The sequence below is a fragment of the Equus przewalskii genome, chromosome 10 (genome assembly GCF_037783145.1).
Source record: "Equus przewalskii isolate Varuska chromosome 10, EquPr2, whole genome shotgun sequence".
Lineage (NCBI taxonomy): Eukaryota > Metazoa > Chordata > Mammalia > Perissodactyla > Equidae > Equus > Equus przewalskii.
Window position 1 is genome coordinate 16,567,977 of NC_091840.1, and position 14,103 is coordinate 16,582,079.

Consider the following 14,103-nt stretch of genomic DNA (forward strand, 5'->3'; position numbering starts at 1 on the left):
ATTTCAACTATAAACTATAGTGAGCTAGTGAAGTGACACAACACTTTGTCCTTGAAAACTAACTGCTTTGGAAGATTGAGATTTTAGCAATCACCTTTATTAAACATAAAATAAAACTGATTTTCCACTGTTTTCAGGGAGAATCCATACATTTCATCTCCACAGATTCACCAAGAAAGGAACCCCACAGCCATCACATATAAATCATAAAGAGAGGGCACCTTGATGCCAAAACACCTCTGGGGAATCGTAAACTGTACATTCCGAACATGAGAGGTTGTTTGGACGTGAAAACTGATACGACATTGATCTCATATATAAGAATTCCTACATTAATTCTTTTTCTCCCTACATTAATTTTTGATGTTCTTGAAACTATTTAGTGGTTTACACTTATAAATAAAAGTCATCTAAAGAAGTTTATCAGTGACACTTCATTTAGGTTTATTTTGTGGGTAGAAAGTCTGGATTATGTCAATAAACTGTAACTTCTCTTAGAATAAGAACCATGTCTTGGGGCCGGCCCGGTGGCATAGCAGTTAAGTGCACACGTTCCACTTTGGCGGCCTGGGCTTTGCCAGTTTGGATCCCAGATATGGACGTGGCACCGCATGGCAAGCCATGCTGTGGCAGGCATCTCACATATAAAGTAGAGGAAGATGGGCGCGGATGTTAGCTCAGGGCCAGTCTTCCTCAACAAGAAGAGGAAGATTGGCAGCAGATGTTAGCTCAGGGTTCATCTTCCTCCAAAAAAAAAAAAAAGAACCGTGTCTTATCAACCCTGATATCTCCAATACGTATGACAGTGCCTTTTATACAGTTGCTCCTTAAATATTTCTTGCAGTGGATAATTTTAGAGAATACTAACCCTTCATCACCCATGGACAGAGTATTTCTACTATCTTTTACAGAAGTATTGAGGAGCTGATAAATCCTGCACACTCAAATCTAAATAACCCAATTTAAAAAGCCATTGCTTACATAAGAACACGAGACAATCAGCCTTGGACACCATTACAGGTTAAAATGTGTCACTCACAAAGATATGTTAAGGGGCTGGCCCTGTGGCCGAGTGGTTGAGTTCGCGTGCTCCGCTGCAGGTCGCCCAGTGTTTTGTTGGTTCGAATCCTGGGCGCGGACATGGCACTGCTTGTCAGGCCACGCTGAGGCAGCGTCCCACATGCCACAGCTAGAATGACTCACAACAAAGAATGTACAACTATGTACCGGGGGGCTTTGGGGAGAAAAAGGGGAAAAAAATAAAATCTTTAAAAAAAAAAAAAAAAAAGATACGTTAAAGTCCTAACTCCCAATACCTCCTAACCCCCAGTACCTCAGATTATGACCTTTGGAAATAGGGTCATTGAAGATATAATTAGTTAAAAAGAGGTTATACTGAAGTAGGCCTTAATCCAATATGACTGGCATCCTTAAAAGAAGGAGAGAGAAGACACAGAGACACACAGGGGAACACCATGTGAAGATGTAGGAAGAGATTGAAGCTATCCTGCCACAAGCCATGGAACACTAGAGGATCCTCCCTGAAGGCTTCAAAGGGAGTCTGATCCTGCCAACACTTTGATTTCAGATTTCTAGTCCTGAACCATCAAAGAATAAATTTATGTTGTTTTAAACCACTCAGTTTATGGTATTTTGTTAGAGTAGCCCTAGGAAATGAATGCAGGCACCTTTAGAAGCAAAACTTTATTCCAGTCTCCAACCATACTATACCTAACTAGTAGAAGAGGTATTAAAAAACAGATGCTCATATTTTCCTGACATTTTAACCAAAAAAATTTTAGCAGTGATCTACAGATAGCATCTGAATATCCCAGATAAGAATTTTTAAAGATTCCCAGGATTTCATATGTTCTGTATCTACTGGGAACTGTGAAATGGAATGGACTACCCAAGAGAGATCTGATATCTATAAAATCAACAAAGAGTTATCTCTCATTATGGATCATGCAATCGAGAATCAGATGGTTCACAAGAACTCATTTTATGGGATTCTTTAATTCCTTACACACCAGAATAAATACCTGGACTAGCACTTCAATGCTATAAAGTTTAATTTATTCCCTCTGATAATCCACATCTTGAACGACCACAATTTTGTAATCAGGTCAAATTCCATTACTTTAATGTTGTCTATTTCAATATAAACAAAATCTTAATAAAGCATTTTTTTGTGCCTTGCCATTGACTGAGACTTTGAGACGTTTAAATAAAAAGCGTGCTGAATAACAACAGTACTTCACAGAACTACTTTCTCGGAACTATAAAATAAGTTTTCACAGTTTTCAACAGGTCCAAACACACTTCTGGAAAAGAAAAATTACTAACCTGGCCAAAAAATATTACAAATCTGATATGATTTGCCTATTAGATAGTGAATGTTCTGTCTTAGGGAATTTATAAAGATCACTTGAAAGAGAGCCAAGGAACATAGTGAGAACCAAAGAACTGCGTTGAAGCTCCTGTTGAGACTAATTTGATTATCTGATGAAATGTTTGAATGACTTGAGGTTTGTTTCTTCCCATAAAACCTAGTACTGCCACCTGGTGTTCAGTTACCCTGTCCATCAAACTACGTGTCATGGAGTTTCTCACATACAGAGAACAGTCATTCATAGGGCTATCAAATAAAGCCTTTTACAACTACAGAATTTCAATTTCTGCATTAAAATTGAGAAAGGGAATTTATTAAAGCAAACTTTAGAAAATGAAATACCTATAATTAACAAACATTGGCCAGAAACAGCTTCCCAAGAGAAGAGAAAGATATTCTAGAATTTACGTGACTTAAAAACATGAAAAAATGCTATCCACTTGGGAGGAACAATCCTGGTTAGGGATCTCATTTAGATAGTCCCAATTCCTCTGATCTGATGTCTCTACAGCAAAGTGATCATTTTGTACTGTAACCGTATAAGATTTCTAGAACCTTCCAGTACTGGGCTGCTTGTAGAGTAAAAAGATAACATATTGTTACTATCAACAAAAACTGTAATCACTTCTTAAAAGTAATTACATTTTACATCTCTATACAAACCCACTATCTTTTTGAGCCAGTCTTTAGACATTTAATTTTATTTTTATTTATTTTTTTATTTTTTGGTGAGGAAGACTGACCCTGAGTGAACATCTGTTCCCAATCTTCCTCTTTTTGTTTGAGGAAGATTGTTGCTAACATCTGTGCCAATCTTCCTCTATTTTGTATGTGCGATGCTGCCACAGCATGGCTTGATGAGCGGTGTGTAGGTCCACACCCGGGATCCAAACCCATGAACCTTGGGCCACCAAAGCAGAGTATGTAAACTTAACCACTACACCACCAGGCCAGCTCCTTTAGACATTTTAAAGATGGCCATCTAGGGAGTAACCGTTGTCAAGGGCTAGTAGGAGTCACTATCACATCTGGGACTCAGTCTCAGCATTAGGTGGCTTTGTCCAGTAATGGGGTATGTGTTATATTTTCTGGTCCCATTCTAACAAAACTAGATGGTGTGCACTTCCAGGGCAATTCGCACATCTTGGTCAAGCTGTTACAGAATGGGTGCCAAGCTCCAGCAGCACCATTTCCATCGCCCTGATGCACCTTCCGCTGTCACCAGCCGCCTGTGCTTAGAGCTCAGAGTGGACGCTGCTCTAGGCCTCTGGCACTCGGCCCCTCGAGGCTTTGTTTTCCTTCCAGGGTACTGTAATGACTTGACAGCCTCTTATCACACCAAAATATGCAAACTCGAGGTACACTCCTGAGGCAAAACACACCTAAACCAAGCTGGAGATTAATGTATCACATATAAAACAATGGATACTAATGTGTAATCCACAGGTTAGTTTTAATCAAGTATTACTGATAGTATCAATATCTGTACTTTTCTTTCAGGTATAAATTTATTATTTATCTATGTTTCATTATTATTCAAAAGTAGTCTGACAGTCTCCAATTAATGCTCAATAAGTTATTTCAGAAACAAAAAAAAGGTAGGAAAGGCAGTTAATGGAACCCTCCAACTCACAGAGATCTACAGATCAAACATTTGAGAGCCCATGATTAAAAATACAATGTACCTACCCCCCTTTCAGTCTCAGATGGAAATGATCCAACAAGCCAAAACAAGTAAAGAAGATAGCACCAAAAGGTACTAAAACCTGAAGATATTTTTTTTAAGTCCTAAGCTAACATTAGATATTTACACAGTTGGAATTTTAGGATTTTAAACGTTAATTCCCTCCTTGGAGTAAATACTTGAATGTTTCAAACTAAAGTTATGACAAAGCAAAAGAGTGTTCAAGACTCCAAGTTGCTGCTAGGCAGACAGTGGGGCTGCTCACCAGCCTGGTCACTGGCTCAGGCCCTGCCTTCAAGGAAGTGGCTGTTTCTGATGACTGGAAACTATTTCTTTAAAGAGCCTCAGGAACATGTCCTATAAGATTCTTTCATGGTTTCCTTTTGTTTTATACCTAACTCAAGAAATTCTTCCTTAGGTCCTTGCCCATTTCACTTTTCTGTAGACCCAGAAAAATACTTAGCCAACTCCTCATGAAAATTCATTACATAATTAAAAAGATATCAAGTCCTGTATTTTTCTTCCTTAGCTTCAACAACTCTGATTCTTTTAAGCTTTAATGAAGAACTCGTTTTTATTCCTCTGATTGCTATTGCCATTTTTTCCAGCACATCACCTCATTCTCTATATTTCTTTACACATGTGGTGACTAAAACTGAATGAAAAGTTGACTACCACTACTAGGATTATTAATGATTACAATTACAAAAAACCTAAAAAATCCAAACCAATTTTTCAGTTCTCAATTTAATCATCACAATTGACTTACTTGATAAGGTTCTGGAAAGCATAACCATCTGTCCATTGTTCAGTAAAAGAGGCCCCATGTCGGACAGTGGTAAAGTGGCCCAATCTCAAGCGGTCTTGCATGCTCTTATCTCTACATGCCATCTTCTCTTGTTTTGACTTAGGAGAAAAAGACAAATAGAAAATAATTTTATTTTCCTGTGAGAACTCAGAAACAGCATTATGTTTATTTTTTGTATTATACTGTTCAAAGTTTAGTATAACTGGCAGAATCGACACTGACTTGAGGAAGCACTTGAAAACTTTAAATTCTCTATACTAACATATACCTTATTTGTCATGGAAAACAGTGTTTTCCTTTGTATAAAAATTAATGAATTAAAAGATAAAGCAAAGTTCTCCTCAGTATCTTTGACATCAATAAAATAATCTACTTCACTTTTATCAATTCCCTCTCTTTTTAACAGCATTCCAAAGTTTTCAGCAAATCTACAGTAAATCACCAATCTGTCCCAAATCTCTAGCTTGTAATAATTTCATTAGGAAGATTGCCATCTTAAAACTTTCAGAATAAGATAAATAAGTACTGGGGACGTAATTACAAAATAAATATACAGAAATACTTATACAGAAATCAGTTGCATTTCTATACACTAACAACAAACTATCAGAAAGAGAAACTAAGAAAACAATTCCAATTACAATTACATCATAAAGAATAAAATACCTGGGAATAAATTTAACCAAAGAGGTGAAAGACCTATACACTGAAATTATAAGACACTGATGAAAGAAACTGAAGATGACACAAATAAAACAGAAAGCTGTATCATGCTCATGGACTAGAAGAATTAATATTGTTAAAATGTATACTATCCAGGGCCGGCCCGGTGGTGCAGCAGTTAAGTTCACTCATTCCACTTTGGCGGCCTGGGGTTTACCAGTTCAGATCCCAGATGCAGACATGGCACCGCTTGGCAAGCCATGCTGTGGTAGGCATCCCACATATAAAGTAGAGGAAGATAGGCATGGATGTTAGCTCAGGACCAGTCTTCCTCAGCAAAAAGAGGAAGATTGGCAGCAGATGTTAGCTCAGGGCTCATCTTCCTCAAAAAAAAAGTATACTATTCAAAGCAATCTACAGATTCAATGCAACTGCTATTAAAACACCAATGGCATTTTTCACAGAACTAAACCAAATAATCCTAAAATTTGTATGGAACCACAAAACACCCTGAATAGCCAAAGCAATCTTAAGAACAAAGCTGGAGGTATCACACTCCTTGATTTCAAACTATACTACAAAGCTACGGTAATCAAAACAGTATGATACTGGCGCAAAAACAGACACACAGATCAATGGAAGAGATTAGAGAGCTCAGAAATAAACTCACGCCTTTATGGTCAATTAATCTACAACAGGGGAGGCAAGAATATACAGTGGGGAAAAGACAGTCTCTTCAATAAGTGGCGCTGGGAAAACTGGACAGATCCATGCAAAAGAACGAAACGGGACCACTTTCTTACACCATATACAAAAATAAACTCAAAATGGAATAAAGACTTAAATGTAAGACTTAAAATCATGAAAATCCTAGAAGAAAACATAAGTAGTAAACTCAGACATAGGTCTTAGCAATATTTTTTTTAGATATGTCTCCTCAGGCAAGGGCAACAAAAGCAAAAATAAACAAATAGGATTACTTCAAACTAAAAAGCTTTTGCACAGTGAAGGAAACTGTCAATAAAAGGAAAAGGCAACCTACTGAGTGGGAGAATATATTTGCAAATGATATCTCCAATAAGGGGTTAATATTCAAAATATATAAAGAAATAGAAAAAGAAAAAAAATTCTGATTAAAAAATGTACAGAGGTCCTGAATAGACATATTTCCAAAGATGACATACACATGGCTAATGGACACATGAAAAGATGCTCAACATCACTAAACATTAGTGAAATGCAAATCAAAACCACGAGATATCACCTCACACCTGTCAGAATGGCTATCATCAAAAAGACAACAAATAACAAGTGTTGGCAAGGACGTGAAGAAACGGGAACCTAAAAGCACTGTTAGGAATGCAAATTTGTACAACTACTAAGGAAAACAGTATGGAGTTTCCTCAAAAAATTAAAAATACTTGGGGGCTGGCCCCGTGGCCAAATGGTTAAGTTCTCTCACTCTGCTTCAGCAGCCCAGGGTTTCACCAGTTCGAATCCTGGGCTCGGACAGGGCACCACTCATTAGGCCATGCTGGGGTGGTGTCCCACATGCCACAACTAGAAGGACCCACAGCTAAAAATACACAACTATGCTGCTTTCATTATGGCTGTTAATCTGTCCTCTATTCATTTTACCACATCCCTTTTCATTTTATCTGGATATATTTTACTTAAAAGATCTTAAGATTTGAAATAGTCAACTCTAACTCATTTCTTTAGTATACCTACTTATAGTTTTATCCTTGGAAAGGAATTTCCATCCTCCAATTTTATATATAACTATGAATATTTTCTTCTTGTTCTTTCACAGACTTTGGTATGTTTAATTCTTTAAACACCTGAAATATATTTGAGTTTATGAAAAAAAAAAAAAATACACAACTATGTGCCAGGGGAGCTTTCGGAGAAAAAGGAAAAATAAAATCTTTAAAAAAACAAAAGAAAACATGAAAAGAAAAAAACAGAACTACTATATGATCCAGCAATTCCATTTCTGGGTATTTATCCAAAGAAAACGAAAACACTAATTTGAAAAGATATATGCACCCCTATGTTCATCGCAGCATTATTTACAATAGCCATGATATGGAAACAACCTAAGTGTCCATCAGTAGATGAATGGATAAAGAAGATGTGGTATATATACATACAATGGAATACTACTCAGTCATAAAAAGCAGGACATCCTGCCTTTTGCAACAACAAGGATGGATCTAGGAGGTATTATGCTAAGTGACATAAGTCAGACAGACAAAGAATACCGTATGGTTTCACTTATATGTGGAATCTAAAGAACAAAACAAACGAGCAAACAAAACAAAATAGAAACAGACTCATAGATACAGAGAACAAACTGGTGGTTGCCAGAGGGAAGCGGGGTGGGAGAAAGAGTGAAACAGGTGAAGGAGATTAAGAGGTACAGACATACAGTCACAAAATAAGTAAGTCACGGGGATGTAATCAATAATATTGTAATAACTTTGTATGACAACAGATGGTTACTAGTCTTATCAGGGTGATTATTTCATAATGTATATAAATGTTGAGTCATTATGTTGTACACCTGAAACTAATACAACATTGTATGTCAACTATACTTTAATTAAAAGAATTTTTTCAAGAAATAGTTACTAATAACTATTAAAGGCAAGTTGCAACTAATCAATTAAAGTAATCATATACAAGTATATGCCAACTTAATGTTTTTTAAACACAAAGTACTTAATTATCATGTTATTATATACACTTACACCAAATACCATCTCTGAAATGGAAATGTAACTCTTGCTAAATGTGTGTAATGTAATAGTAATAGAATACGCACTTTAATTGATAGGATGAATGTAAGAATTCAGGAGAGCCACGGCCAAATTCAACTAGAACACACTGTCCCTGTTGAACCAACATCAAACTCAAAGCAATGTACAACCAGGAAGAATGTCCCGAATTATCACTCTGGATGCTTGGTCCAGTGTCCACATAAGAATTCTAATTGTCGAACTATAAGAAATCTTCCTAAAAAAGCCCTACTTTGAAATACTCTCAACTCAGGTAAGGAGTAAGGAGCCACAACAATGACACATTCTGAGCATCCTGGTATACAGAGTTCAGGCCACCATTAATCACTCACCTTTTCTATAAGGAGTTTCTTGCTCATTGTCACACATCGATTTAATCGTTCTTTGTATTTCTCTAGCATCTTTTGCTGTTCATCAATCTGCCGTCTCAAATCACAGTTGGCCTTCAATGGAAAAAAAATTTTTTAATTAGATCCAAGGAAGATAGACTAATACAAAAGCAGTTTTTCAGGGAGTCCAAAAATAATTCCTGTTGTTAAATCAAAAGCAAAATTAAGGTTCAGAGGTAAAAAAAAAAAAGATAAATACTTCATTCCTTTATTTTATCTTAATAAACATCATCTATTTATTAAAGATAAATTCTGTTACTAGAAGTGGGTATGTTTTTCTACTGATCATATTTTACTCTTCCCAAAAGCCAGTTATAGGCAAATCCAGTATATCACATATGCCTAAATGGTCACAAAATTTTTTTTAAAAACCTACAATGAATAAGATGTTTAAAACACAAACAGGGTGATTAAGCACTTTACAGCACTTATAGATTATATACTTACAAAGGGTGATTAAGCAGTTACAAAAAAATTACAGAATTTCTTTTAAACCACATAATGTTCTTTTTGTTCAGTTGGTCTTTGTTTTTCTATTCTTGTTTCCAAAGAAAAAGAGACATGCATTTACATAAATGCTTCTTACCAGAGAAGTCAGGCACACCCATGCCCACAATAAGAACTAACAAACAGTTGAATACAAGGTCCTGGTTCAAGAATGCCAGAATGTAAATGCACAGTTAATTTAGCTGTGGTCAGAAGGATGGGCTGAATACTTTGAAAGATTCAAGCCTCCTACAATAACAGAGAGGGAAAGAACCACTAACCCAAGGTCAATTTTGACTTGCAACTTCGGAATTTATTCTTGTGTTAAACAAAAGATCTCTACTCTGTTGACAAATAAATGCTACCTACTTTATAATAACTTGCTTGCATTATTTAAAAAAAAAGAAAGAAAAAACTCTGTGGTCCAGCCTGGTGGTGCAGCAGTTAGGCGCGCACGTTCCACTTCGGCGGCCTGGGGTTTGCCGGTTCGGATCTTGGGTGAGGACATGGCACCACTTGGCAAGCCATGCTGTGGTAGGCGTCCCACATATAAAATAGAGGAAGATGGGCACGGATGTTGGTTCAGGGCTAATCTTCCTCAAAAAAAAAATCTAGTATTTCCCAATCAAACAATACAAATGTTTCTGAAACAGTAAAAAGCACAAATGGAAGATATTACAACACACTCAATTTTTGAGACTTTTCAGCTTCATTTTCTTTTCTTTTTTTTGTTTTGTGAGGAAGATTCGCCCTGAGCTAACAGCTGTGCCAATCTTCCTCTACTTTGTATGTGGGATTCTTCTACAGCATGGCTGATAAGTGGAGTAGTTCCACATCAGGATCTGAATGCACAAACCTGGGCTGCCAAAGCAGAGCAGTGTAACCATTCGGCCACAGGGCCAGCCACTTCAGCTTCATTTTTAAAGTGACCAGTGTACAACAGGTTCCATCCCCAAATTCCTACTCTCTTAATAAGTATAATGTCTTCCTATTAGTTCTTCTTACAGAGTTCTATGGACCACATTATCAAAGGCAAAGTGCCAGCATGTTTGGGTAAATGTGACTATCTAATCCATACTAAATAATCTGCAAACCAAAGATTATGCAATGTTTAGGAAAAATTCAATCTACTTTTGGAACATGAGTATTCCCTTGAAATTCATAATCAAATGTAGACAATCAATCAATCTCTGGTAGCTTATTTAAAATTTTAAGAACCCTAAACTTTTGTGGTTTCTAGCTCTAACAATTTTGTGTTCAAGTTTAAAATAGCACCTGGCTAGCAGCTCCTGATGCAGCCTTTCCCAACATCTTACTAAAGGGGAAAAACTCAACCAGCAATCCAAGGCTGCCTGAAAGGGGATGGAAAGACCAGTGGTCACTCCCCTGTCCCTCCAGATCAGAAACACAAGTTCTCATCAACTTGAAAAAATGGCAGGTGTCCTCCTTTGTGATGTATTCATCCCGTTAGCACTGCTCAACATCCAAAGAAAGACTACACCCTTCAGAGAACAAGGGAGTAGAAGGCGGGAAGCGGTGAGTAAAGGGAGCATATTGCTTCCTAGAAAGTGAAAGCAGACTATTTTATAGAACCCAAAAAGAGTTAGGATTTAAGTTTTTCATATACTCTATCTTCTCAATCTTAACAGAGTCAAGCTAGGAAGGAAGAAAAGCCCATGATCCTTTTCCGGTCCAGCAGAGCCACTCCAGACAAAAAGCTGCCAGTACTGGAATTGGGAAAGGAGCTTTTTAAACTCACAATAGATCTACTTACAAATCCTGGCCATTCAACCAGCATCCAAGTAAACAAAAACAAGAATAAGAGCAACTCCAAGCAAGCATATATGCTAACAAGGAAAGACGGACGATAGGTACCAAGTCTAAATGCAGTTCTCCTCACTAGAAGATGGAAAGGAAACAAACGAAAAAACAGGCCCAAGGAAAAATATTTCTGAATAAGGAAAGGGAATATCAGATTGAGAACGATGAAAATGATCTCCCTACAGAAATCAAAAGGACATTTTAGAATACTGCTTGTCACATTCCATAAAAGGCCAAAAGACATGGTATCCATCAAATAGGAGACAAAAACCATAAAGAATGTATAGGATGGGATAAGAAAGCAAATTAGATAAGAGAAAAACATGTAAATTAAAAATGTAAATAATAGAATCAAAATTCACATGAGGTGCAGTAAAACAGCAGAAAATACGGAAGACAAAATTAACATTTAATGAGATTCAGAAGACAAGGGCAAGCATATTACATGAGATGTAAAATGACAGAAACAAAGGATAGTGATCGGAATTCCAAGCTGGGAACCAAGGAAGACGCCAACATAAGATGAAAAAAGGCAAAAATTAGGCATAATCACACATTTCCAGAATAAAAATATAGAGACCCATATATAGATGTACCCTGGCATAATTTTTGGAATACAAAAATAAAGGGGGAAGGGTGCCTATAGTCATCATGGAAAAGAGATTACAATGTTTGTTCTTTTGGTCATGCCTTCTTTGAAACATTACATGCTAGAAAAATTTAAAAGGGGTTTGTGTGTGTTAGATAAGGAAGTGAGAGAAGGGCAATAGGTTATGACACAAAAATTTTATACACAGCGCTATCTTTTATATGGGAAAGGAAGAGAAACAATTCTCAGTTCTACAAGCACACAGAAATTCTTTTTTTTTTTTGAGGAAGATGAGCCCTGAGCTAACATTTGCTGCCAAGCCTCCTCTTTTTGCTGAGGAAGACTGGCCCTGAGCTGACATCCGTGCCCATCTTCCTCTACTTTATATGTGGGATGCCTACCACAGCATGGCATGCCAAGCGGTGCCATGTCTGCACCCAGGATCTGAACCAGTGAACCCCAAGCCACCAAATAGCAGAATGTGCGAACTTAACTGTTGTGCAACCGGGCCGGCCCTCACACAGAAAATTTAACACTGACATATCCTTCTAAAAAAAAACGCCGGCCCAGTGGCATAGCAGTTAAAATTCACACCCTCCGCTTTGGCGGCCACAGGTTTGTCAGTTCAGATCCTTTGGAGGGACCTACACACCGCTTATCAAGCCATGCTGTGGCAGGAGTCCCACATATAAAATAGAGGAAGACGGGCATGGATGTTAGCTCAGGGCCAGTCTTATTCAGCAAAACGAGGAGGATTGACAGCAGATGTTAGCTCAGGGCTAATCTTCCTCAAAAAAAATAATGACTGCCAATGAGCTTTGAAATCGGTTTAACAAATAATGTGTAACAGACGCAAATTTGGCCATAAAACTGCTTGTAAATATAAGAATTATTCTTATATATTAAAATCAATAATTTAACAATAATAGTCTAAAAACATCAGATTTTACATAAAGATGATGCTTAATTTAGATATGTGCTAAATTCTAGGTTTTACATATGAGGGAGTCAAATACACTATTTTATACTATACTTCAATAATCACAGAAATATAGGTAAAATTTTTTGGAGGGGAGATAATCACAAATACAGTGATTTTTATTATCTTTAAACAGAGCCCCTTATTCAAACAAAGTCTTACCCAATAAGAAAAACTGGTAAAAGCAAGGCTGCAGATCCCCCCCAAGCTGTGTCTTGGGAGCCCTGGAGTGTCCTCTATAGAAACTTCAGGGTCCCACCAGAGCCAGTCTGAAAACTACTGCATTAGTACAAATAAAGAGCAAACTGACACCTTCTAAATCACTGGAGAAGATAAAAATGTTAGCCAATTTAATTTATAAATCAGTAATATTTATGTATACATGTATTTACATATACATACTACAAATGATTCAAAAAAAATACTGAAGGAAATGTTTTAAACCAAATGTTTTATCTCAGTTAATGGAATCATGGGTGTCATATTTTCACTATTCTCTAAATTTGTTATAAAGAGCATGTATTGCTGTTATAACAAGAAAACAAACATTAAAAAAATGTTATGAATATGTCAAATTGCATATTAAAAATATGCTTGTTAATTATCATGGTATATTTTATAGAGGTATCGTTTTAATTCCAGATTAGCTATTTTTAAAGTTTTTCTTGCAAGCACAAAAAAACTTTTAGATGAATAGGTTGTAAAAGATACAAAACGCAAAACCAGGGCTGAAAAGTACTTGTGAAATAGTTTTAGAAATTCAAGAATATTAAAATAACTTCTCCAGGGGCCAGCCCCGTGGCCAAGTACTCCGCTTCAGTGGCCCAGAGTTTCGCCAGTTCAGATCCTGGGCACAGACATGGCACCACTCATCAAGCCCTGCTGAGGCGGCATCCCACATGCCACAACTGGAAGGACCCACAACTAAAAATACACAGCTATGTACTAGGGGGATTGGGGGAGAAAACACAATAAAAATAAGTTAATTAATTAAATAAAATAACTTCTCCAGAAGGGGAAGATAACATTTTATACTTATTCCCACAGTTCCAGATGAAGTACAAGATTCCATTTATTTCTCTAGCATATATTTAATTATTAAAATTCTACAGTATAAGATTTCCAACTTAAAGATAGTGCTTAGAATGTAGGTTTGATCCTGGCCCCTACTCAGATTCCCTCAGGTTAAAGCAAAATATCCAAATGTTTATTATTTAACTTTGTTATTTGGCTATAGTAATTATCTCTATGATAGACACATAATCCAAATATACATAACATCAATCAGTGCTTGTTATAAAATCTCTTACTACATTTTAATACTTACTCTTAACAAATCATCTATTCTTCCCTCCTTCTTCTCTAAGTCAGAATTCTTATTGTTTTCTAGTGCAGATATTTTTTCTATTGTGAGGTCAGACTACAGAGAAAAAGAGAAAACAAACTTAGGATTAGTCTCAAAATATTACATGTCATCACATTTTTTTCATT

The 14,103-nt window shown here is 36.6% G+C and overlaps 1 protein-coding gene across 12 annotated transcripts in view; it reads right to left on the bottom strand.

Annotated features, from left to right (window-relative positions):
* TLK2 (tousled like kinase 2) overlaps positions 1 to 14,103 on the bottom strand; it is a 110,222-nt gene that overhangs the window by 31,923 nt on the left and 64,196 nt on the right. For all 12 annotated transcript variants that reach the window (XM_070561731.1, XM_070561735.1, XM_070561732.1 and 9 more), the window contains 3 exons: positions 13,940 to 14,032; positions 8,681 to 8,791; positions 4,846 to 4,982 (listed from right to left, as the gene is read on the bottom strand). In XM_070561731.1, coding sequence (XP_070417832.1) covers positions 4,846 to 4,982; positions 8,681 to 8,791; positions 13,940 to 14,032 — 341 coding nt within the window. The remainder of the gene's footprint in view (positions 1 to 4,845; positions 4,983 to 8,680; positions 8,792 to 13,939; positions 14,033 to 14,103) is intronic.